Here is a 27,627-nt window from a genome sequence, read left to right as displayed (position 1 = left end):
TAGGAGGATGTACGGGATGGTATGGGGGGGATGGGGTATATAGTCCATAGGGGAGGGGGGTATAGGCATACAGTCCATAGGGGAGGGGAGTATGGGGTTATACAGTCCATGTGTTATCATGTTCCTCTCAGTTGGTGGCAGGCCGTGACATATCGGGCAGCTATTTGCACAGTTTCTTCCTCTTCCCCCAGTATGATGTAGAGTTTCCTCTCCTCATCTGTGGAGGTGAAATCTGCAATGTGGGCGGAGAGTCTTTGGAAATGGCGGTCCTCAACGGTGTATATTTGCTGCAGTGTAGCAGGAAGTGGGCCTCATCCTCCAGGACCCCCTGGTCACATTGCCTGCACAGTCTCTCCTCCCGGGGCTTCCATGTCTGTCTGTGTCGTCCTGTCTCTATCTCCAGGTTGTGGGCACTCAGACGGTACAGGCTCAAGGCCTGTCTATCTTTGTGGTGGTGTAGCCTCTCCAGATATGGGGCCATTGTGTACTCCCTCTGTAGTGATTGGTAGATAGTGAGTTTCTGGGAGTTCTTTATGTCACTTCTCCATTCCTCTATGTATCGGTCCTTGCAGCTTTCTATCATTCCTTTTATTTGGGCTTTCGTCAGCCTGTGTTGGTGGTCTTGGCTGGGCTGGCTCTTGACGTTTTGTTTCAGAGAGCGTGGTATGGCCTCCCCACCCTGGCTCAGTGAGGCTTTATGGTGGTAAGTGCTGGGGTTGCTGCTCTGTATATGCGCCCAATATGAGAGCGCCCTCTGCTGGATAGTCAGCCATAGTGGGAATCTGCCTAGCTCTGCCCGGCAAGCTGAGTTCGAAGTGCTGCGATGGACTTGGAGAAGATACTTGCAGAACTCTAGATGGAAGATTTCTGTTGGGCTGGAGTCCCATTTTGATTGGTCAGGGTAGGTGACCGGGCCCCATACCTCACTGCTATAGAGCAGGATTGGGGTGATGATGCTGTTGAATATCTTTACCCAGACTCTCACCGGTGGTTTTAGGTGGTAAAGTTGCCTTCTGATGGCATAAAACGTTCTGCAGGCTTTTTCCTTCAGGGCCTCTACTGCTGGTTTAAAGCTCCCAGTTTGGTTAATTTCCAGCCCCAGGTAGGTGTAACTGTTTGTGGTCTCCAGTGGGCAGCCATTTAATATAAATGAGGAGGTGGGCATTTTTAGATTTTTTCTCTGGAACACCATCACTTTTGTCTTCTTTGGGTTGATGGGCAGTGCCCATGTGGTGCAGAAACTCTCCAGTACTGCCAGGCTGTCCTGTAGGCCCCTTTCTGTTGGGGAGAGCAGCAGGAGATCATCTGCATACAGCAGGAACTTCACCTCGTGGTCATGCAGGAGGAGGCCTGGTGCTGGGGAGGATTCCAGGGCTACAGCCAGTTGGTTAATAAATATGTTAAAGAGCGTTGGGCTCAAACTGCAGCCCTGCCTGACTCCTCGACCCTGCTTGAAGAACGCGCTTCTCTTCCCGTCCACTTTCACACTGCATTGGTTCCCAGTATATGAACTCTTGATGACATCATATATTCTACCTCCTATTCCGCTCTCTAGGAGTTTTAGGAAAAGGCCTGGGTGCCACACCGAGTCAAACGCCTTCTTAAAATCCACAAAGCAAGCGTGTATTTTGCCACGTGAGCTGTGGACATGAGTCTTGATAAGGCTGTGCAGTGTGTAGATGTGGTCGGTTGTGCGGTGGTTTGGCATGAACCCAGCTTGGCTTTTGCTGAGTACGTCCTGCTGTGTGAGGAAGGAGAGGATCCTTTTATTGATGATGCTGTTAAACAGTTTCCCCAGTGTACTGCTGACACAGATTCCTCTGTAGTTTGCTGGATCATATCTGTCCCCATTCTTGTAGATGGGTGTTATGAGGCCTTCACTCCAGGCCTGAGGAAAGGAGCCCGCACTCAGGATAAGGTTGAAAAGTCTTGCGAGTGCCTCATGTATGTCCGGGGGGCTGTATTTGATCATCTCTGGCAGGATGCCATCGGTACCGCTAGCCTTCTTACATTTTATCAGCTTTGTTCTTTCTCTTATTTCCTCCATCGTGATTGGTGTATCCAGGGGGTTTTGAAAGTCCTTGATTGTCTCCTCCATGTCCTTCAGCTTTGCGGCTATTTGTTTCTGTTCCGGGGTTTGGGCATTTTCTGGGATGTCTTTGTAGAGGTCCCTGAAGTAGTGGAGCCAGATGTGGCCATTTTGGATGTGGAGAGGGCTTTTCTTGGGCTTTGTCCCAATGTGGTTCCAGGTCTCCCAGAATGAGTTGTCTTGGAGGGAGTCCTCCAGCTGTTGGAGTTTGTGGGAGATGTGGCTCTGTTTTTTCCGCCTGAGGGTGTCTTTGTATTGTCTCTGTAGGTGGTCATGGGCTTCCCTTAGGTCCTGGTTGTTGGGGTCTCTGTGCTTTTGGTTAGAGGCTGCCCTTAGAGAATTACGTAGAGCCTTGCACTCACTGTCAAACCATTTTTGGGACTGTTTATTTGTGGATCTCTTAAAGTTGGTCTGCTTGAGGCCGGCGAGTACTGCCATGTTATATAAGATGTTGCTGAAGTCCTTCACTGCATGGTTGACACCTTGTTTGTTCAGTTCATATAGGTTGGTATGAAAGTTTGTCAGCAGTTCTTGGATTTTGGCAGTGTTGGTCATGTTGGTGAATTTGATGGCAGACTCTTTGGGCCATTTGAAGGATGGTGGCAGCTTGTAGAGACCGTTCTGGTGAGGTTGCTGTGTGGTTGGTTTATCGGTGGATTTCAGGTACAGCAGGATTTGGTTGTGGTCTGACAGGTGTGTTTCAGGGGTGACTATGAGGGCATTGATGTTTATGGGGTCTGTGTCTGTGACAGCATAATCTACCACACTGCTGCCTACATGTGAGTTCATAGTAAATCTCCCAAGAGAGTCACCCCTGGTTCGCCCATTCATTATGTATAGGCCGAGGCTCCGGCACAGGTTCAACAGGGATTTCCCACTTTTGTTTACTGTCTTGTCATAGCTGTTTCTTGCTGTCTGCATTGGTTCCTGGTAGTAGCTCTCTCCTTCAAGTATGTATGTGTTTCCCTCAGAGGTCAGATAGTCCTTCTCTGTGCCTGTTCTAGCGTTGAGGTCTCCATAGATGAGCACTCTGCCCTGAGACTGGAAGTGGCTGGCTTCTCTTTGTAGGACCTCATAGATGTCAGGTTTGTAGTAAGGGGACTCTGTTGGGGGGATGTATGCTGCACACAGGTACATGTCAGACTGAGAGGTGAGGATGGAGCTGTTTATTTTGATCCAGATGTGGCTGTCTCCTCGTTTGATTGCTTTGATGTGCTCTGTGAGCTCCTCCTTATACCAGATTAGTATGCCTCCTGAACGGCGGCCCTGTTTAATGTTCCTGTTTTTCTGGGCAGATATGGAGAATTCCCGGAACCCCATGGGTACGAAAGATTCATCCTCTGCCCGGGTCCATGTCTCCAGGAGGATTTGGATATCAATGTTTTCAAGTCTCTTTTTAAAGTCTGGATCATTTGTTTTGGATCCAAAAGCTGAGGCGTTCAGCCCTTGGATGTTCCAGCTACTGATGATAAGGGATGTCATTTTGAGTCGGTTTACCTTGTAATGAGCAGAAATTTTCATAGGACTCAGTATTTTCAGGGGGAGGGTGGACACTGTTGTGGGTGTCACCTCAATCTGCTTTGTATATTGATAAGCAAAGTTCTGATTTCCGCCATGATGCTACCCTCTGTCGCTTTGTGTTGCCATTGTGGGGCAGGCGGTTTCCTACATGTTTTCCATGCTTGTGGGCTCTCTCTCTGGTGTTGGGACATTGTGGTTTGCTGTCTGATTGTTGAGTTGGGGCTTTCTTGGAGTCTCTGGGGTCTACTTAGCACCATGTCCTTTAGTTCCTTTGCTAGGCGGCTGACTCCTTGTTTGTCAAGGTGCTTGTTGTTGTACAGATGGTCGGTTGTGATTGTGGTGTGCTGTGCCAGTTGTATGTCTGGTGAGGATCTGAGACTGGAGGCCAGCTCTGCATTGATCTGTGTAATTGTCTGGTGAGGAATGTCTCTTCTTGGGAGCAGGGAAGAGAGGATAATCTTTGTGCTGGGGAATTTCTGCTGTGCCCTTTTAACCAGTTGTGACAGTTTGTATGTGATGGTTTCTTGGTCTGTGGTGTTTTCTTGTATAATGTCATTGGTGCCGGTGTGCAGGATGAGATGTTTTGGGTCGGTGAAATAAGGCTCATTAATGACCTGTGTTACTTGTTCAATAGTTGAAGTGATGATTTTGATGGCATGCATCCCTGGAAAGAGTCTTCTTATGTCCAGGTATTTTCCATTAGAGTCTATAACCAGCACAATGTCAGGACTGCGATGTTTATAGGAGCGATTTGCTTGGTGTTTAGGCTTGGGCTGTGGGTTGTTGGATGAGGCTGTGTTGGCAGTATTTGGAGAGGGGGCTGGATGGCTGTGATTGTCACTAGTCTCTTGGGTGATTATTGTATCCTGTGTGATGTGCGGAGCACTGTCTTTGGTCGGCATAGGTTTTGTGGGGGCCTTTGTGCTTTTTGTTGTCTCCTCTAACTTTTGTGGCTGTTTTAATATTTTTAATTTCCTGATCTCCTCTTTAAGTTGTGAGTTTTCCTCCTGTAGTTTTTGTAGGGAAATGTTGATATCATGCAAGGCTGCAGTGTGCTCAGCTTTCATCCTGGCTATTTCTTCTCTCAGTTGATCATTTGCATTTTTCACACCTTGGCTGCTTTTCCTTTCTTCCCTGAAAAGGGTGAAGTCCCTTTCTAATTGGGACAGACTTTCTCTGAGAGTCTCCAGGGAGGGGTGTGAGAAGCCTGGTGTCTGGTCTCTGGAGAGGGGCTGTTGTTTTGGAGATTGGTCTTCAGCCTTCTCTCTAGGAGCAGTCCTTGCAGATGATTTACGACCATTGTTTGTGTTGACAGAGTTTGTCTGGTTTTCTTTAAAGTTAATTGCAAGTCTTTCAATATCAGGATAACTCTTTTCGAAAATATTTAAGTAACGTTCTGCCCCCTGGATCAAGACACTGCCATTGTGGTATACAGTTACTGTAAGTGTAGTAACCTCTGGGTCCTCCTTGTCTTTTATTCTGATTTGTCTCCCATTCGTGATGCCATTTTTTTTAATGCTTTTTTCAAATTTTTCACAGATGGCAGTATGCCAAGCTTGGGTGTCATGTGTAAAAAATATCAGGTTTGTTCTTACTCTAGGGTTAGAGGAATAGTCAGCAAACAGAGTCTCTGGCATGCTTTTAGCTAGCTTCAGTCTTTCTTCTTTCTTTGCATCATTGCTTTTATTGCCAGGAGAGTAAACAATCTCCCGAGTGCCAGACCTCCTGCTGCTAGATGTGCTGGGCTTATCTGCATCCTGGCTTGCCTTTTCATCTGCTGGCTCTAATATGGTTTCCATTGTGAATCCCTTGATAAACTTTTTCCTATTTCTATAAGTAATATTCAGCAGAAATGCCCTTACCTTGTTTTCTGCAGGTTTGGTCAGTTCTGGGGTTACTCTCTGCTGGTGTTAGGATTTGTTGGTTGGCTGGAGCTGGCTGCTGCTGCTTGTTGCTTTTCCTCTGAGTGACACAGCTTGTTTATCCTTTTATAGGTGGTTATCTTCTCCATTCAGAGCATTTGCTTTTTAATCTTTAGTCTTTTTATTCTTTAGACTTCCATAGGCTCCTCTGGTTTCCATGTTATGTCTTGGTCTTGGCTGTGTCTTGGTTGTGTCCTTTGTGTCCATTCAGTTGCCCATTACAAGGTAAAATTGGTAAAGTTTCAGGAGCTCATGTTCAGTGCTGCCATTGTCTCTGGCTGCTCTCTCTCTCTCTCTCTCTCTCTCTCTCTCTCTCTCTCTCTCTCTCTCTCTCTCTCTCTCTCTCTCTCTCTCTCTCTGTGTGTATATATGTGTATATCGATTGATCGATCGATAAAGATCGATCGATCGATATAGATCGATCGAGATAGATCTAGATAGATAGATAGATTCTCTATGTATCTATATGTGTGTGTGTGTGTATGTATATATACAACTGTAATGAGAGGGATATGGAGACATATTTATTTACTTTTAAGCAACACCAGTTTCCTGGCTTTCCTGCTGATCCTTTGCCTCTAATACTTTTAGCCTTAGACCCTGAACAAGCATGCATCATATCGGGCGTTTCTGACATTATTGTCAGATCTGACAAGATTAGCTGCATGCTTGTTTCTGGCATTATTTAGACACTACTGCAGCCAAAAAAGACCAGCAGGGCTGCCAGGCAACTGATATTGTTTAAAAAGAAATAAATATTGCAGCCTCCACATTCTTCTTCCTACAGTTGTCCTTTAAAGCACAGCAGAATCCGCAAACAGCCTAAGAAGTTGCCTTCACCGCTGTGAGTACTGCTGGTGATTTGTTCTGGTTGATGGAGACTGCTGGTTAGTTGTGTTCCAGATAACCGGGACTCTACTGTTATTAAAGGAAACCTGATACATTTATGCTAGCAGCTTTCATACTTATCTGGGGGTTAATGCAGGCCGTGGGCTCAATCACCATCCTCTTGGGCCCTCAGTTCTCCTGCTGTCTCCCACTGTATATTTTCCAGTTGTGATCAGTCTGCCTCACTACATATGCCCAGCCATGCTTGCATGTGGGCACATACTTGGCCGAGCCACGCATGAGTGGTGAAGCTCTTCTAGTGGCGCCTTATAAATATACCTGGGGAGACAGCGGAGGAACAGAGGGGCCCAGAAGGATGGTGATGGAGCCCGTGGCTGGAGGCAGCCTCAAGTAAGTAAAAAAGCAGCTAACATAAATGTTTTAGGTACACTTTAAAAATATAGAGCATTGGATTCTCTACATGCTATAGGTATTTTTAGTCAATTTATGGAGGAGGCAAGGGGCTTTGTTCCAGAAGTTTGCAATAACCGGGTAGTTCCATATGCAGTGTACCATGTCTACATTTGGGTTCCTACATTTGGGACATTGAGCTTTGTATGCCTCAGGCGGGGACCAATACTTTATATTGAAAGCGTACTTATTGCTGTCCGATATATGCTCTTAAGTTTAAATCTAAGAAATATTTTAGACCGTTTGCTTGTGTTCACTGATTGCTTTAGCTTGCATATCTAGCTCTTGTATGCCTTTTTGTACTCTTGGAACCTGGTTTAACAAAATGTATCAAATGGTAATATATAAGCGATTTTTATTTTTTAAATTTATTACGATTTTATTATTCAAACACTCTTTCTCGTATGATTTCTCTTGGGCGTAGTGGATATCAAAACATTATACTGAAAAGTGTGCCATCTGTTTTCTAGTAAGTTCAAAATATTTCCTAATTTTGCAATGCTTTTTTCCTCACACTTGAAGTGTGCTCATAGTGAAAGAAATGTTTATGTGGATGATTTAAAGACTTCCCCCGTCGTCGTCGTCCTCACCGTTCCATTGCTGGGACCCCCCCCTTCCCCCCCAAATGGCTTGTCAATGGAGCTCGGCCACCCTGGACAGTCGCAAATGGCTTGTGCATGTGCAGTAGCACAGAGCCAAATGTCTTTTTCTGCTGAGTGAAGGCTCAATGCTACTGCGCAAGCAGTCCTGAGCCTGTGAACTGTGGTCACTGTTTGGAGCATGGCCATAAGCTTTGGAAGCCCCATCGCTGTAACAGCGACATGGAGGGATGCAGGGTAGAGGTGTTTTTTATTTATTTTTATTTACTTTTAAGTTTAAAATTCACAGATTTGCTTTAACCTCCCTAGTGTTCAGTTTCTGCAGGATTTGAATTTCTGTGCAAAAAGTGGCTCAATTAATTTTCATAAATTTTTTGCTTGCAACTTACTAAAATCCGTCAAGCAAGGGTCTAGTATCCATTTTGAGTATAATAAGTTTCAAATACAAAATCATGTCCAAAAGATTAATTAACATTTCTAAACTTTTTAATCACAAATAGAAAAATCCTCCTCAAATATGGATGAAGAAATAAATCTACAGATGCAGAAATAAATACTGTCCAGTGTTTACCTAAAACATCTCCCTTGTGTGGTGCAACAACTAAGGGCCAGTTCATGCGCACACTTGCACGTCATTTACCTCTGTTGATGCAAAAGCAGCATTTTGATCTTTATTTTTTCCACTGTCTGGTAGCAGCACGGTTTGGTCATTCTGGGGTCCATTAGCGCCGCACTCCTGTGTCCCCCTGTGGGATGAAAAATGACGATCGCTGGGAATCACCATTGAAAGTCAACAAATGCTTTTCTGCACGCTTGCAGAAAAGCATTTGGATAAAACTAGACATCAGCCTGAACCAGCCCTAAAGGTCCATACACAGAATGGTCTGAGCTCTGAATGGTGCACCATAACGACTGCCATGGCGGGGGTGGTCATTATGGTCAGACCAGTGTGACTACATCAGGCACACAACTATTGCATGAAGATGTGGCGTGTTAGATTTTTAGCAATGCCCGGGCACAGCACAATTGCATTGTTCTCGCTGCTCCCACCACCAGAAACTTCTCCATTACGTACGCTCATCATTTCTCTGCTCCACCCTGCATAGCAAAAGACGTCTCGTGTGCAAAGGCTGATGACACTTCTGTACAGTGTTGACGCCTCTGTTCCGAAGGGACGACAAGCGCATCTGACGGAGCTGCTTCCAGCGGTTGGGGAGGTGCAAAGAACAGTGCCGTTGGGTCATGCTTAGGCATAGCTAAAGGTCCGACATGCCAGATATTTAGGGATCATCATTGGGCTGCTGCACACACTCTGGTCTGCTGCACAACTCATATGCCAGAAACACACTAGGAGCAATTTCTAATTGGTAGCGATTTGAAAAAGTTCTTGCTAATGCAATGCTATGGGGGATTTTTATAAAATCACATTGCTCAAGTGGGATCACACCCATAGCATTACATTAGCAAGAGCTTTCAAATCGCAAAGTGCTCGGAAAATCACTCCTAGTGGGTTTCTGGCGTTAGCCATGGTGGATGTTCTAGTCCGTCACGGCCGAGTTCAGATCAGTGTGCAATAAGTATAACCTTTGGTAGATGTCCACAACATTTGTTGTGCATCGGTTTGTTGCTGCAGCCTAGATTAAATAATTAATTGCTTAATAGAGGGGATTGTCCTCTTTACACTGTGTTAGTCATTAGACCTGTGCATTTAACATGCTGTCCACACTTTATGGATCGACCTGTGTACAATTGTTTAATTGTTTTTAAATAAGCATTTCTCTTTAATAAAGATTATTGGTATTTCACATGGAGTTGGAGATGTGGTTTATTATTTTTTGATGTTGTGGACATCTACCAATGGTTATAGTATGTCAAACTGTCCATAGACATGGATTTTGTTTGTGTTTTGTTTGTGCTCAATTGTTTCTGCTTCAGTGTGCAATAAGTGTCATTCTCTGTACAATATACAGTATGGTGTTAGATTCCAGAACTGAATTTTCTATAATGCTGTAATATCTGCCTACTGCCAGTAGGTGGTGCACAAAAACCATTATAACTCTTTCCAGGCCAGTTTTCAGTGTTGACGAAGCTAACTCATCCATACCGTTTGTAGCAAGTTTTTTTTTTTTTACGAGTCAGCCTCGTCCTTACCACCAGGGAGGCTACTACATGTTTCCTGCTGCAATCCCACTTCAAAACTAGTGGCAAGTATTTGAAAATTCTCCATCAGAGAGTAAATAGCTTTTGCGCTTCTCCCCATGCTATCAAGTAGTTTCTGAAGAGGCTGCTCTACTTAAACAGAACTGTTAGAGTCCAGGGTTTGGGTATAGCTTGCTCAATTTCATTGCTGGAAAAGGTACTTGTCTCACAAATCCAATATCTGCAATGTCTGAATAGACATAACAGGCATTTTAAATCCTCCCATCTCCTTTGGGAGTTAATTAGCACAAATTCGAGCTCTCCTTACATTGTAGACTAATCTTGAGCAGGCACTTTGCATTCTATATGTTTTAGCAAGAGAGGTAAAACTGCATTGGATATAGAAAGAAATGCATGGTGACAGGCTGCATAGTGCGATCATGAGCTACACTGAAGAAGAGTAAGGAGGACCTGTCTTGCCAATAACTAAAGAGCAGGCCCCTTTAGTCCCTGGTCCCCCCCCGACGATGGTGGAGGTCATAAGGGCTATTGTTAAGCCCTTGTTGAAGAGGTTTGGAGGGGTCCTAGTGCTGAAATAGTGGGGTGGATGAGAGGGGGAAACCTCTGGATAGGCTTTACTCCACTGAGATGTGTCTAAATAGAGCACTTTTTTCCCTACAGGTACATTTTAACGTGTAGTTTGGAGGGGTCTCTAGGTATTTATAACCTTAGATATGTTATCATATCAGTTGCTTGCCTATCCTGCTGATCCTCTTTCTCTAATACACCTAGCCATAGATTCAGCTGCCTCTTAATACGGATCAGGGCCCATATGCAATTCACATTTTCTCCTAGGAGATAATTTTTCATCTTCTATTTAAAATAACTTTTCAGTTCTATGCAAATGGAAAAAGCACCAAAAAGTAGGTGAAACAGTACTATCAAAATTATTTTTAGTATTTTCTTGCTTGCTGGTGGTTTAACCCCCTTGGCGGTATGAAAAATACCGCCAGGGGGAAGCGCAACAGTTTTTTTTAATTTTTTTTTTTTTTTTATCATGTAGCGAGCCGAGGGCTCGCTACATGATAGCCGCTGCTCAGCGGCATCCCCCCAGCCCCGCCGATCGCCTCCGGCGATAGGCGATCAGGAAATCCCGTTCAAAGAACGGGATTTCCTGGAGGGCTTCCCCCGTCGCCATGGCGACGGGGCGGGATGACGTCAGCGACGTCGGGACGTCATTGGGAGACCCGATCCACCCCTCGGCGCTGCCTGGCACTGATTGGCCAGGCAGCGCTCGGGGTCTGGGGGGGGGGGGGGGCCGCGCGCCGCACCGGATAGCGGCGATCGGGCGCGCGGCGGCGGCGATCGGGGTGCTGGCGCAGCTAGCAAAGTGCTAGCTGCGTCCAGCAAAAAAAAAATTAAGCAAATCGGCCCAGCAGGGCCTGAGCGGCACCCTCCGGCGGCTTACCCCGTGTCACACACGGGGTTACCGCTAAGGAGGTTAAAAGGCATTTTATGACAAGGTGTGAAAATATCAGATAGGTGAAAACTCAGGAGAAAAAGTGAATTGCATATGGGCCCTCATGTTTCTGACATTGTCAGATCTGTCAAGATTAACTGCATGCTTGTTTCTGGTGGTGTTCAGACACGACAGTGTTCTCCCCAGGATTTTTTTCCAGCTGGGTGGCATGAAAAAGTAGCCGGGTGGGGTGTGACAGGGGAATGCAGGACCAGTGCAACTCTGTTTACAGCATAGGAGGATGAGCAGACGAGCCGATGTACCTGGTAGGTACACGCAATGCAATTTTCTGACAGATTTACTGTCAGATCGACTATTTCCAACATGTTAAATCTGATTTTTAATCGATTTTCTGTTCACTTCTATGGGAAACCGAGCAGAAATTTGATCAGAAATCAGATTGGACGTGTTGGAAATACTGTAGCTTCAACTGTGTGTAAATAACCATAAGCTCTGTGCTCCTGTCTGTGTCTCTCTCTCTCTCTCTCTGACACACACTGTAAAGTAAACCGTTAACAGCCAGGTTACAGTTCAGCTCTGCCTCCCCCCTGGTGCCAAGACAAAATTGTTACATAACAGCTGGTAAACATGGCTTTTTTTTCCCACACAGGCTGTGGTGAAAGCTCTGAAAAGCATTTTAGTGTTGCTGGCTAAAAGCTCTATAGGTATGTGGGGTTTACAGAAAAAACTTTGATAGTTTCTCAGGGAGTCCCTTAGATACAAACAACTATGCTGTGCTATACTCTGCATTTATACGCTGAGCTGGGGGAGTGCATGTGTGGGATGGCAACAAATGGCGAAAGGGATTTAAGCAGGCACAGGGGTACAGAGGGAGGCACAAAGGGGGATAGAAGGAGCCTAGGCTTAGTGGGGAAAGAGGGATGCACAGGGTAGCAGAGGTAGCACGAGGGGACTAAAGGAGGCATGGGGGACAGAGGGAGGCACAGAGGGCCTGAAGGAGTCACAAAGGGGACAAAAAGTTGCACAGGGCGACTGAGGGAGGCACAAAGGGGGACTGAAGGCATCAGAAATGGACTGAAGGAGGCAGAGGGAGACAAAAGGAGGCACAGAAGGACACACAAGGGGGGGGGGGGGGGGGCAGAGGTAGCATGGGGGACAGGAAGAGGCATAAAGGGGGACAGAAGGTGGCACAAAGGGAGGGAGGTAAGGGGGCACGAATGGAACACCGTGGCGGCTGCCAGCAACTTACACTATCCAGATGCTGCAGAAGCAGGTGATAGAACACCTGTGAGTGTAGGGCTTAGTCGGGGGGGGGGTTCCATTAGGGAGAGGGGCTTAATCCAGGGCCGTGGCGCCCCCATGACCAATGTCACTCCAGGCAGGTTTTCTCACTGTGTACTATTCTGACAGAACACCTGTTTAATGGTATTGCCCTCTATTACCAGTTGCAGTCACATTTTTCTCCTACCTCTTGGTTTAAATTTGCACCTATGGCAGTTTTTTTTTTTCTTTTTCTTTGAAGCTGTTTGCTTCCCTTCCTGGTTTTCCTAGACTCCCAAACTTCACCACCATTCCATTCAGCATACTTTTCCATATTGTGTGGGAATCGAGCAACCCCAAAGCTAACTCTCAGCCTATATAATAAAACCCCTGTGTCTCTGCGTTCTCCTCTGTCCCTGTGTCTGCTTCCAGACCTGACAGTTTACTTTCTGTAAACCTCATTGCATTGTGGGAAATAACAGCGTTTTCCAACTGCCAAGCAAGCAACATCTCCCTTTGTGCATATACTTTGGACAACGGTGGGGGACGGAAGGGTGAGATGCGTCTGTGCGCACGTTGTGGGGGGAAAGGGGTGTAGCCACTGTGGCCTAGCGCCCGTTTTTTAACGGACGGGCCTTTTTTACTAGTAAGTTATATTCCTGAAAATTCCATAAACACAAGGGGCCAGAACTCTCCAATCAAAAGGAAGAGCCTATGGAATGAAGCCATCAGACAGAATGCCGATGTTGTGCTAGCCCAAGAAATCCATTTTATGACAGATAGAATGCCCAAGTTCTTACACCCATTATTCCCAACGGTGATGCACATCTGACTACCAAAAAAGAACAGAGTGGTACTGATCGCTTTCAAATCCACATTACCTGGCCTCTTACTCAATACGATCCTAGATGAACAAAGCCACTACATACCGTGTTTCCCCAAAAATAAGACACTTTCTTATATTAAATTACCCTTCCAAAAATGTGATAGGACTTATTTTCGGGGAGGTCTTATATTTTTTGGGGGTCGCTGTGACAATCCAGCCCCGCGATCCCGTCGAGATCTGCTCCCGTTAGCATACGCAGGAAGTACGGGCGCAGACGGACAACGAGACCGGTTGCTGGATCGTCAGAGGGAAGAAAGCAAAGGAAAAGGCGACTGAGCGTGCCAATCCCGTCTAATCTGCTCCCGTTAGCATACGCAGGAAGTACGGTGAACAGACTGACAATAAAGATTGGTCGCGCAGCTGCCGACAATATGTAATGGGACAAACATCCACCAATCCCGTATTACTAGGCCACTGTTGCCATGCAGGTCTCATGCACTAGAGACTGCTGGAGGCAAATTCACTGTGTGCGTAGTAAACGGTTAAGATTAGTTGGAGGTGCCCATACATGTACAATTTTGATTGTATATACAATCGGTACACTAAAAATATCGATTTCGCGCTGGAAATCGGGTAATAACTGCCACCACTCTCTCAAGTTCAGGGAGGAAAGAGACTCCCGCTATCATAATACGGTAGCCAGCCCAATCACGTTCAACACGCTCACGTCACCGTTCGAGGAATAGTCACTTCCGACGGCTTAAAGACTGTGAGCAATGTGACGTTAAAGAAAGGTTACTGGGTCCCTATATGATGCAATCTCGAATTGTATTTACAATCGAGAAACTAACGTTATCGATTTCGCACAGGAGATCTAGTACTAGCTAATCCTAGAAGGAAGAAACAGTTATCTACAACCTAGCTAGCAAACAATTTATAAGCAAATCATAAAACGATGCGGTAGTATGACTGACTCTTCAGGGGCAGATTCGTTATAGCAGCAATCAGATGACCAGAACAGGCACAAGACTGAACGATAAAATCGTTAGTTTATTTCTAAACTACATACACACAGCTTATTTTAGAACAGATTGATTGGACAGAGAGAAGAGAGGAAGAGAAACAGAATGTCTGATTATATACAGTTCAAATACTGTTATTGGTAGTCCATGCGGCAATCGCAAGTCTTTGGCGAAAGTCCCAAAATGGCGATTGCCATGCGGCCAACAGGCCTTTGTTAGAAAGTTCAAAGATGGAGGTTGGCCCGTGTCCCTGCGGGCTGCCAGGATGTTACTAGGCATCAGATTGAAGGTAAAGGACGCAGAGCTTTCTGGGCTCTGTCTGGTTATAGCCCCCACTCCAGCAAGGAGGGGTTAGGGGGCGTGGATCACACACCTCTTTGGAACAGGAGGTCTCTGCCCCTCTCATAGAGGCAAGAATTTACCTGAATCATGATAAGTGTGCTCATCTGCAAACCATACAAGTTATGTTAAATCTAGTAACATTGTTAGGTTTGTCAGAATTTATCAAGAACGTTGATACCAAACTTGGGGGATCAGACCCCTGGGGTATTAGAGGGTTTTTTCAAAACAATCTTACGCTAGATCTGGCAGTCCGATTGGTCCGTAAACCTGTCAGAACCAGCGCCCTGTGGAATCCCATAACCTGTGCAGATGTCATGGGCAGGGAGATCTGCTATGCCAGGAATTATGAAGGAAATATGGAGAACATATGAATATTGGGATTCCTGAGGTCATTGAGAAAGCCAGCTGTAGTCTCTAAGTGGCTTCTGCAGGATGTTAGCAGGACCTCCTGTGGCTGCTCTTTTCATGTACGGAGCTGAGGAGCCACCAAGTCGGGGTTAGGCAGTGGAGGTGTGAGATTTCCCTCTTTCTGCCTGGTTGGGGGTCCCTGAATGCCCAGGACCCTTTGTCACACGGAGGTGCGAAAAAACTAGGTAATAAGAGCATTTGCTACATTTGACCAGGGAGAGGACCTGTTAACCCCAGACTTCCCTGGTCTTTTTATAAACCAAGCCTTTCCCTATCTGCTGTCATTTTTTTTAATAGTGGCAACAGGGAATATTTTATAAGGCTCTAACTACTTTTTTAGGACGAATAAACGTTGATTCGTCACAGTCGCCATCACCTTTAGTGTATTTAGCCAGATTAACCTCTGCTCGCTGCTAAATAAGCCCTAGTGGCTGTTAGACCTGCGGATCCCCTTAGAAGAAGTCCTAGGCGGCGACCTACTCTTCTACCCCTGCCTGCTTCACCTCCGCTGCTCCCGCTCCTGGCCCCCTCCTGCAGAGAGTCTGATCCCCCTAATAGGAGTTCTAAGCAGCAGACCTGCTCTCCCCCTTCCTCCCTGCGCCACCCGCCCACAGGCTCGATTTACCTCACCGAGGCTCCGGCTCTTGGCCCCTTTCTGCAGGAAATACAAATCCTTCTGTTTATCTGCGCCATAATTCACACCGCAGATTAGCGGTGACATGTTGTACAGGCAGCTACTGTATCCAATAAGAGCGCTACCCTATACAGTAAGTGATCTCTGTTTACTTCCTGTATAGGGCTGCTCTTATTGGATACAGTAGCTGCCTTTAACACATGTCACCGCTTATATGTGGTGTGAATTATGACGCAGATAAACAGGAGGCGGTGTATTTCCTGCAGAAAGGGGCCAGAGCAGCGGGGAGGTAAAACGAGCCTGTGGGCGGGCGCCCCGGGGGGAAGGGGGGAGGGGGGCTTAGTGGAAGGGTGACAGCGGGTCTGTCAATAGGGCTTATTTTAGGTGTAAGTCTTATATTTCGAGCATACTCGAAATATATACTAGGTCTTATTTTCAGGGGATGTCTTAAATTAGAGGAAATACGGTATTTGTCTCCTGTAAGATTCCGGATATCAATCTCACTTTTGGTTAACATATATGCTCCAAACTCGGGTCAAACAAAGTGTCTTCGCAAAGGGGTGAAACTAACAAAGACATTCAATCCTGCCCGATTGATTATAGGCGTTGACTTTAACAGCTGCCCATGCCTTTCATTGGACTCCTCCAACACAGACTCCAAAACCTTGTCTCCATTATCATCACTGTTTCACCAGGAAGGAATCTATGATATATGGAGAGCACATCATGTATCCGAAAGAGACTTCACGTTCTTTTCCCCAGTCCATGCAACCTATTCGAGAATAGATCTATTCTTCTCTAACTGCTACACCTTAAAATCAATTAAAGACTTGAAAATAAGATAAATCACCTGGTTGGACCATTCCCCTATTTTGATTTTTATAGCCTGGTCCACAGCTCCTTTATCTGCCAAATCAAAAATCAGAATATTTTGAATTTAATAATAATGGGACAGTGACTCTCTGGCTTGTCCATAAGGCCTTTATCAGAGGGGTCCTCATCCAAATAGGGGCTAGGGAAAAAACAAAACAAAAGGCAAAAATTGATGAAATTATCCAGTGTATTAAAGTAGCAGAAATTTCTCACAAAACTAGTCTCACCCTTTCACTGACTAAAGAGCTCCTCCATCTGAGACATGATTTACGCAGACTATTGATAGCAGACCAGGAGTTTCAATTATCCAGGCTTAAAATAACTTATTACACACAAAGTGACAAAACTAACCCCCTTCTAGCCAAACTCCTTAAACACAGACAAGCCAAAACAAATATAACTCATTTAATACACCCCACATCTAAAACTAAACTCACAAATCCCCAAGATATCGCCAATGCTTTCAGTGATTACTACAGCACATTATATAACCTATATCAAGATCCCGGGACACACCAACCTACAACCGCCTTCCTAATCTCCATTTCTCTCCCCTCCATCAACCAACCACAATTAGACTCTTTAAATGAACTAGTCACACCTCCTGAAATATTAACCACTTCCCAACTGAGGGGTTTTACCCCCTGACCACCAGAGCAATTTTCACCTTTCAGCGCTCCTTCCATTCATTCGTCTATAATTTTATCATTACTTATCGCAATGAAATGAACTATATCTTGTTTTTTTCGCCACCAATTAGGCTTTCTTTAGGTGGGACATTATGCCAAGAATAATTTTATTCTAAATGTGTTTTAATGGGAAAATAGGAAAAAATGTGGGAAAAAATTATTATTTTTCAGTTTTCGGCCTTTATAGTTTTTAAATAATGCATGCTACTGTAATTAAAACCCATTAAATGTATATGCCTATTTATCCCGGTTATAAAACCGTTTAAATTATGTCCCTATCACAATGTTTGCCGCCAATATTTTAGTTGGAAATAAAGGTGCATTTTTTTCAGTTTTGCGTCCATCCCTAATTACAAGCCCATAGTTTATAAAGTAACAGTGTTATACCCTCTTGACATAAATATTTAAAAAGTTCAGTCCCTAAGGTAACTATTTATGTATTTTTTTTTAATTGTAAAATTTTTTTTTTTTTTTTAATTACAAAAAAAAAAAAATGGGGAGTGTGGGAGGTAAGGAGTTAATTTTTTGTGTAAAACAAGTTTATTTGTGTGTAAAAAATGGTTAGGATGTAGTTTTACTATTTGGCCACAAGATGGCACCATTACCATTTTGTTTCATACGACCTGCAAGCGTCCTTCTGGACTCTTGCAGGAAGTAGAAAGAGGCTGGGACTTTGTTATTTTTTCACAATGATCGGGCTGCTCAGCCGAGCGGCAGCAGATCATTGCGGGGCTGAGATCAACGAACGGGAATGGATTTTCCCGTTCATTGATCTCCGGGCGAGCGGGCGGCGGCGTGTTTACTAGCGGCGGGCGGCGTGTTTACGAGTGGGAGCGCGGACAGCGGCGGGAGTGCGCAGAGTACGGATTTCTCCGTCCCTGGGGGTGAAAGGATGGAAAAAGGGGCGGAGAAATCCGTACGCGCGGGGGTAAAGTGGTTAAGAATCATAGCAAAATCGAAAACAAATAAAGCCCCTGGCCCTGATGGCTACTCAAATGAATATTATAAGTGTTTCCAGCAGCTCTTGGCTCCCAAATTGTCCAACTTGTTTAATTCCTTTATCAGTACTGGCCATATACCTCCAGAATTTACTAATGCTACCATATAGGTAATTCCCAAAGAGGGGAAGGACCGTAGTCTACAATTTAAAATTGTATGCAAAGATTCTGGCAATGCGTTTATTACCTCAATTAATAGAATTGGATCTAGGCTAGGTAGGCTTTACAAAATGGTGCCAAGTCCCTGATGGCACTTAGAGAGTCCCGAATATCCTTCACCACTTGGGACCCTGTTGAAGCCCTTCTCTGTTCCTAGCTTTGGATGCGGAGAAGGCCTTTGACAAGGTCAACTGGGGATTCCTCCATGCAGTCTTATTAAAATTTGTCGTCGTAGGCGGATTCCACAGAGCTATTATGGCTCTATACAAAAACCCTTCTGCTTGGGTCCTAGTCCCAGGATTTCTATCCAACAGATTTGCCATCTCGAATGGTACCAGACAGGGCTGCCCCCTTTCCCCACTAGTCTTTACATTAGTCATGGAGTCCCTGGCTGTAAAAATTTGCACACACCCGCAAAGAAAGGGTATCTCAATGAATGATCAAAAATGTGTAATAAACCTCTTCGCAGATTATGTTCTTCTGACTTTATCCAATCCTTACCAATCCTTAACGCAAGTTTGGAAAACTCTGCAAGAATTTTCTAGAGTATCCCTATACAAGATTAATGACACCAAGTCCTTACTCATGGGATTTCTATATACCCACCTATATACCTACTACCTAACTGGGGGACACCTACCGTATTTTTCGGACTATAAGACGCACTTTTTGTCCCCCAAAAGTGGGGAGAAAAAGTTACTGCGTCTTATAGTCCGAATGTTACAAAGTACCTGTCCGGGCACTTGTATCAGCGGCAAGCAGCATGATCCGGTGGTGTGTGCGGCATAGCAGCAGCCTCTGCATATGCCTGTCCGTCTTGTATCTTGTCCCCTGAGCAGCGGCAGGATCTGTGTTCAGAACTCCCCGGGCGGCATAGCAGCAGCCGCTGCAATGATCTGTAATTCCTGGGTCATATCTTGCAGCTTGTTCCCCGAGTGAAAGCAGCAGCGCGATCGGTATTTACAACTTCCCGGGCGGCATGGCAGTAGCACTTGTAGATCGGTAATGCAGGTCTCCGCTGTGGCTTTTTGTCCATTCATCAGCCCGGCGTCACTGTAACCCGGGCAGATCGGGATACTTCAGCCGCGGCGCTCGCAGTGTCCATCAGAGGCCACCATACTGCCTTGCTCATTGGTTGACCCCATGACCCCGGCGCACGTGCGCCGCAGGTCATGAGAGGGGCCAATAGACAAGGCAGTATGGTGGCCTCTGATGGACACTGCGAGCGCCGCGGCTGAAGTATCCCGATCTGCCCGGGTTACAGTGACGCCGGGCTGATGAATGGACAAAAAGCCACAGCGGGGACCTGCATTACCGATCTACAAGTGCTACTGCCATGCCGCCCAGGAAGTTGTAAATACCGATCGCGCTGCTGCTTTCACTCGGGGAACAAGCTGCAAGATATGACCCAGGAATTACAGATCATTGCAGCGGCTGCTGCTATGCCGCCCGGGAAGTTCTGAACACAGATCCTGCCACTGCTCAGGGGACAAGATACAAGACGGACAGGCATTGCAGATCTTGCAGCGACTGCTGCTATGCCACACAGGAAAACATTGGATCACACGGCTACAGCCTCACCATGAACCTCATTGATGGGTGAGAGCTCAGTTTCATTGTAGTAATTAGTTAGTGTAACTAGGTTGTGGGGGGCAGGGGTCTGTGTATTGAAGTAGTGTAGCTGGGTGGGGATATCAGGGGTTAGTGTAGTGTAGCTAAGGTGGGGTTATCAAGGGATATTGTAATTGGTGGGGGCAGCAGTGGATAGTATAGCTTGGCAGTGCATCTCAGATAGACATCTTGGGAGGAGGTTAAAGGTCTGTAAGATACTCTTGGACCATGGACGCACCTAGATTTAGTTTGTTTTTTTTTTCCTGATTTTTGCCCTCTAAACCTAGGTGCGTCTTATAGTCCGGAGCGTCTTATAGTCCGAAAAATACGGTATATACCTATTACCTAACTGGGGGACACCTATATACCTACTACCTAAACTGGGGGACACCTATATACCTACTACCTAAACTGGGGGACAGCTATATACCTACTACCTAAACTGGGGGACAGCTATATATCTACTACCTAAACTGGGGGACAGCTATATATCTACTTCCTAAACTGGGGGACAGCTATATATCTACTTCCTAAGCTGGGGGACACCTATATACCTACTACCTAACTGGGGGACACCTATATACCTATTACCTAACTCTGGGACACCTATATACCTATTACCTTAACTGGGGGATACCTACATACCTATTACCTAACTGGGGGACACCTATATACCTATTACCTAAACTGGGGGACACCTATATACCTACTACCTAAACTGGGGGACAGCTATATATCTACTACCTAAACTGGGGGACAGCTATATACCTATTACCTTAACTGGGGGACACCTATATACCTATTACCTTAACTGGGGGACACCTATATACCTACTACCTAAACTGGGGGACAGCTATATACCTACTACCTAACTGGGGGACACCTATATACCTATTACCTTAACTGGGGGACACCTATATACCTATTACCTAAACTGGGGGGCACCTATATACCTATTACCTTAACTGGGGGACACCTATATACCTATTACCTAAACTGGGGGACACCTATATACCTACTCCCTAAACTGGGGGGACAGCTATATACCTACTCCCTAAACTGGGGGGACAGCTATATATCTACTTCCTAAACTGGGGGACAGCTATATATCTACTTCTTAAACTGGGGGACAGCTATATATCTACTTCTTAAACTGGGGGACACCTATATACCTACTACCTAACTGGGGACACCTATATACCTATTACCTAACTGGGGGACACCTATATACCTATTACCTTAACTGGGGGACACCTATATACCTATTACCTAAACTGGGGGACACCTATATACCTATTACCTAAACTGGGGGACACCTATATACCTATTACCTAAACTGGGGGACACCTACATACCTATTACCTAAACTGGAGGACACCTACATACCTATTACCTAAACTGGGGGACACCTACATACCTATTACCTGAACTGGGAGACACCTACATACCTACTACCTAAACTGGGACACACACACACATAGAGAGATCTATCTATCTATCTATCTATCTATCTATCTATCTATCTATCTATCTATCTATCTATAGATATTACGCAGCGCTGTACGGAGTATGTATTGTCACTAACTGTCCCACAGAGGGGCTCACAATCTAATCCCTACCATAGTCATATGTGTATGTATGTATCGTAGTCTAGGGCCAATTTTTAGGGGGAAGTCAATTACGGTAACTTATCTGTATCGTATGGTATTGGGATGTGGGAGGAAACCAGAGTGCCTGAAGGAAACCCACACAGACAAAGGGAGAACATACAAACTCCTTGCAGATGTTGACCTGGCTGGGATTTAAACCGGGAACCCAGCGCTGTAATGCGAGAGCGCTAACCACTACGCCACCATGCTGCCATACTACTGTACTATATTGTACTTGGACTTTGCAAAGGCCTTCGACACTGTTCCCCACAGAAGTCTGGTGCAAAAGTTGAGGATGCAAGGACTGGGGAAGAGTTTGTGTGCATGGATAGGGAACTGGCTAATGGACAGAAAACAAAGAGTTGTGGTCAATGGATCGTACTCAAAATGGGAGACTGTTAGCAGTGGGGTCCCACAGGGGTCTGTACTGGGTCCAGTGCTCTTCAATTTATTTATTAATGACCTAGTAGATGCAGTAGTGAGCAATGTTGCTATTTTTGCAGATGATACAAAATTGTGCAGAATCATCAACTCTCAGGAAGATAGTGTCATATTGCAACAGGATCTGGATAGGATGGCTATATGGGCACATACATGGCAGATGAAATTCAATGTTGACAAATGTAAAGTCATGCATTTTGGTCGTACCAATGGTCTAGCACCATACAAAATAAATGGGATACAGTTGGGAACATCAAACTTGGAGAAGGACTTAGGAGTACTCATCGACAACAAGTTAAATAATCGTACTCAATGCCAAGCCGCTGCAGCTAAAGCGAACAAAATTTTGGGATGCATTAAAAGGGAAATAAAAACTCGAGATGCTAGCATAATATTGCCCCTGTTTAACTCTCTAGTAAGGCCACATCTGGAATATGGAATTCAGTTCTGGGCACCACATTACAAAAAAGATATTGCAGTTTTAGAGCAGGTGCAGAGACGAGCTACAAAATTGATACGTGGGATGGAAGGTCTCGCTTACCAAGAAAGGTTAGATAAACTGGGTTTATTTAGTCTAGAGAAAAGACGCCTTAGAGAAGATCTAATTAACATGTATAAATACATTAGAGGGCAGTATAATAGCTTGGCGGATGAGCTTTTTGTCCCTAGGCCTTCTCAAAGGACTAGAGGACATGAGCTGCGCATGGAGGAAAAACGTTTTAGCCATTTATTTAGGAAAGGGTTCTTTACAGTAAGAGTGGTTAAGATGTGGAATGCATTGCCACAGGAAGTCGTTATGGCAAACTCTATACCTGCATTTAAAGGGGGCTTAGATGCTTTCCTTGCGTTGAAAGACATCCATGGCTACAATTACTAGGTTATACAACAAGAGGAGAGAGAGGAGAGGAGACCGGCACTGCAATCGACTTATTTATTCCATGCTGTAAAAGGTGCATACAAAGAGTCACATACTCAGTGCAAAATAGTAAACATACCAGGTGGATGAAGCAATGTGGGTGACGGTGGGTGCTGGGCACTGTGGGCCTGACGGCCGTTTCGCGCAGACGTGCGCTTCAACGGAGGCTCTAGTGCGGGCTGGGCGCTGGCCAGGGATTAAATACATACCGGGGTCAGCATTCGGTATGCACCTTTTACAGCATGGAATAAATAAGTCGATTGCAGTGCCGGTCTCCTCTCCTCTCTCTCCTCTTGTTGTACAGCATTACTATTTCCTACACCAGAGCACGCAATTGCAACCATGCTGTTTGAAGCATAGTGGTCCTGCCAGCTCCCCACTCAAGATTGTAAACCTGCTGCAGTGCCAACCTGCACACCTTTTTTCGCTACAACTTCCTAACTACATAAATAGGTTAGAGCACGCAGCATGTCTATGAGTACTGCCTAAGACTGCGACATCCACTCAGAATCTGATACTGTAAGTTCGGACAGTGGAGATGAATCGGGAGCGGCTGCAGTAGCAACTGGCAGGAAAGACGTCAAGAGCTTCTTTTAGAGCTCTTCATCATCGTCACTATCCAATAAACGGTGGGTGCTAGGGTTGCAGAGACCAGTTTGGAGAGATCGAGCGAGAGGGAGACAAAATTATTCTGGATTGTAATGGCACCACAACAATATAAGGACGACCAGATAACAGCAAGAGGTTTCAGACGGCACGTTGAACCATCTGAACATCAAGAGGACGAGGAATTCGTTAAGAGGTGGAAAATGACCTTCCTAGAGCATGCGGCAGGACCCCAGGACACTGTCTTAGATCGATCTGGAAAGAAACATGCCGAAACGGTCAAGGAAATAGAAGCCGTTATACTCCATTACCAGGAGTTGGTGGATCGAACTCAGTATACAGGAACACTGAAGGCTAATGGGTTATGTCTCCAATGTGGATACTTATTGGTTTTTTGTGTGCTTGTTTATCCTCTTGTGTTTTTAACATAGTGCCACTGTACCAGTATTCATAATAATATTTATATTGTCCCTTTGTCCAGGAGTTCCCTCTCTCATTCTACCTCTCCCAACTTTTTATCATAGTAAGCGCAGCTTGTTGCTGTCCTTATTTTTAGCCACTACCTCCACTTGATACGCCATTAATGAGTACACAGTTTGCAATATATTTAACTGTTTACGTGCACCTGATAACGTTATTCTTACACTTTAGTCACTAAGCTGCTATAATATGTTATTCACGTATGAGTTCAGTGTCACATAGGCAGATTCCTGCCCTTAATCACCATATGTTGGATCATGTTGTATCCAATTTTCTTATTTGCACTGCCTTCTCAACATTGGCCACAAGATGGCGCACATCCGCTCTCGGATTGCCGTTTATATGCAATAGCATTCAGCAGCCACCTAATAAGTGTGGACTGCTCAGGCAACCGTAGAGGGGAAGTGCCGCCCTCCAGGAAGTCCCAGCTGGAGTGCAGATGCATTCCAGCATGGGATTGGAGACTGCAGGAGGAAGTGGGCGGTTTCTATCGGCGTGGACACGCCGAATGCTGACCCCGGTATGTATTTAATCCCCGGCCAGCGCCCAGCCCGCACTAGAGCCTCCGTTGAAGCGCACGTCTGCGCGAAACGGCCGTCAGGCCCACAGTGCCCAGCACCCACCGTCACCCACATTGCTTCATCCACCTGGTATGTTTACTATTTTGCACTGAGTATGTGACTCTTTGTATGCACCTTTTACAGCATGGAATAAATAAGTCGATTGCAGTGCCGGTCTCCTCTCCTCTCTCTCCTCTTGTTGTACAGCATTACTATTTCCTACACCAGAGCACGCAATTGCAACCATGCTGTTTGAAGCATAGTGGTCCTGCCAGCTCCCCACTCAAGATTGTAAACCTGCTGCAGTGCCAACCTGCACACCTTTTTTCGCTACAAATTACTAGGTTATGCCTAATGATGTTGATCCAGGGATTTTATCTGATTGCCATATGGAGTCAGGAAGGAATTTTTCCCATTTGGGGCTAATTGGACCATGCCTGGTGGGTTTTTTTTCGCCTTCCTCTGGATCAACAGGGGTATGTGGGGGACGGGCTGGAGTTGTACTTTGTACTGGTTGAACTCGATGGACGTATGTCTTTTTTCAGCCAAAATAACTATGTACTGCCATCTTCAGCAGTACTTCACAGAGTATGTAGTCATGTCACTGACTATCCTCTGAGGAGCTTACAATCTAATCCTGCCATAGTCTAATGTCCTACCATATTATTATGTAGTTATATAGCATCCTCGACTCCAACTCCGACTCCACAGCCCTGCTGGCATCTTTTGCAGCACTTTGCAGAGAACATAGTCATGTTACTGACTTTTCTCAGGGGAGCTCACATTCTAATACCTACCTCTATTTTGTGCGAGAGAACACTGGCTAATGTGAGTTTTTTTGGGGGTGGGAACATTTCCTACTTGCATTTTTAGGGTCACTTTACTCATACCCGGGGAGAAAACATGGCCCCCACCAACTTTGGGCTGCACTCTTACTAGGAAATTTGAATTGGCCACACCCACTGTAGGCGCACACCCTCCCGGGGGGCGCCATAGGTTTGGGGTGCCTAGGGGAGCCCAAACCCTAAATACAGCCCTGACCAGGTGACAGGAAGGTGAGATCTGAAAAAAATAAACAGTCATATCAGATGTTCCCCTGTAACTAATGTACTGGTCTGTTTAGTCCGACGCATAGAATGCAAATGACGGGCTACTGAAAGCTAAAGTGATTGAGCAAGCAGCTCTGTTTATTTTTCTGAAACAATTTTATTTTTTTTATTTTATTTTATTTTGGATGCTGGCTTAATTTTATCCTGCATTAATTTTAACAGTAATTCGGCATAGCGCCCCTTTAATAACACATTATGCATGTACTTCCATATTCTGAATGTCATTAATGGTGTTTTATTTTATTTAGTAACTGTCACTCTGCAGTAACTGTTTAGCCTTCCTCATTGCAGCCATTGTTTATTGTTTTTGTCTTTACCGTTGTCCACAGTTGTCCCCAATTTTGCCTGATGAAGCGAGCTTGACCTGCGAAACACGTTGCATTTCTGTCTGGGGTACCATATAATAAACGTGTTAATTTGTATGAAAACAGGATCTCTTGTCTGCTTTTGTGAGGCAAGTCCACCACTTCCTCCAAGCATTTTTAAAGGTTTTATGAATTTTTATCCTGCTGGCGCCTCTGTTCCACGTTGAAATACATTGTGTCCACTCCTGGTGGAGGGGAGTGCTACCCCCCATCTTGATTCCTTTCTACAGAGAGCGACTTCTTAGCCCTGAGTGAGGACAGGCCTAATCTCTTCACCTGCCTTTATAGTGGTTGCCTGAATGGTAACCCTTGTTTGTGAGTATAATTACCCTCACTTAACCATTTAACCAATTATCATAACTTACTACACCATATTGGGCTCTCGGTTTTCTCTTTTATATTAGTTTTAAGATATGGCTTTGAAGGTCTTCTCTTTGTGTATTTTTATACTTATTCTTATTGATAGGGGCAATCAATGAACATTTCCTTCACTTAAATTTAACTCTAAATCACTGATAAGCCTTGCAAAAATGTGTATATAATTCAGTACATTACCTTAAAGCTAATGTTACCTCTGCTACAAAAAAAAAAAAAAAAAAAGTCAGATACTTACCTAAGGAGAGGGAAGGCTCTGAGTCCTCAGGATCCTCCGTTCCAATCCCCCGCCGCGGGGGACTTTGGAAGTCTTCGGGAGCAGAGTCCTCCCGAAGACAGGCGGCTCCATACTGCGCACGTGCGAGTGCATCATAGAGGGCGCTCGCGCATGCGCAGTATGCAGCGGCCCGTCTTCGGGAGTCCGAGTGCTCCCGAAGACTTCCGAAACCTCCCTTCGGCGGCGTAAGTGGCAGTATTTGACCGAAATGGTCGAATACTGAAATGGTCGAATACTGCTACGGGGGATCTTAAACGGGACCGGGCATCGGGAGAGGAGAGGGAAGTCTCATTAGGACCCCGAGCCTTCCCTCTCCTTAAATGAGTATCTGACTTTTTTTTTTATAGGTGGGTTCCCATTCTCTTTAACATTTCCTTATTTTAAATTGCAGGTCAGCAAAATACTCAAATACTGTTGAAGTGATCAGGTCATGGCTACAGGGGACAAAGTTGCCATCTTGTCTGAGGATGAAGAGGAGCAGAAGAGTAAATATAATCTAGCTGATTCTTTAAAAGGTATTACTTTGGACCAGAGCCAAACTGAGCCCAGCAACACATCTGGATCTGCTGATAACCTTTCAAATGCAGATGAAGAAATGGACTGGTTGGAAAAACACTGTGTTAAAATTAACAATGACTTGTTTATTTCGAAAATTTTCTATTTCTTTTTCTACTCTGCGTATGGTTCTTTATACCCTTTACTACCTTTGTACTACAAACAATTAGGAATGTCTCCCACTCAGAGTGGTCTTTTAGTAGGCATTCGTTATTTTATTGAATTTTGCAGTGCCCCTTTTTGGGGCATTATAGCTGACCGCTTCAGAAAAGGAAAAATGGTTTTACTCTTTTCTGTATTATGTTGGGTATTATTCAATTTGGGAATAGGCTTTGTGAAACCAGCAACTCTGTTGTGTGTATCTAGCAATTCTTTACCAGTCAGTCCTACAAACTCCAGCCCAGTCCCCACTACTTTACCACT

At 45.2% G+C, this 27,627-nt stretch overlaps 1 protein-coding gene across 3 annotated transcripts in view; it reads left to right on the top strand.

The window, feature by feature from the left end:
- Positions 1 to 27,627, top strand: part of MFSD6 (major facilitator superfamily domain containing 6) — a 538,131-nt gene that overhangs the window by 53,519 nt on the left and 456,985 nt on the right. The window contains exon 2 of one of the 3 annotated variants that reach the window (XM_068244933.1): positions 27,041 to 27,627. This exon is cut by the window's right edge and continues 981 nt beyond it. In XM_068244933.1, coding sequence (XP_068101034.1) covers positions 27,080 to 27,627 — 548 coding nt within the window. In that variant the 5' untranslated portion in view covers positions 27,041 to 27,079. Of the gene's footprint in view, positions 1 to 27,040 lie in introns of those variants that run through there. The other 2 variants (XM_068244934.1, XM_068244935.1) reach the window with 2 other exon arrangements.

Source organism: Hyperolius riggenbachi, chromosome 7, assembly GCF_040937935.1.
Source record: "Hyperolius riggenbachi isolate aHypRig1 chromosome 7, aHypRig1.pri, whole genome shotgun sequence".
In the NCBI taxonomy this organism is placed as follows: Eukaryota; Metazoa; Chordata; class Amphibia; order Anura; family Hyperoliidae; genus Hyperolius; species Hyperolius riggenbachi.
Note: the sequence above shows the minus strand (reverse complement) of the source record. Positions and strands in the feature narration are given on the sequence as shown.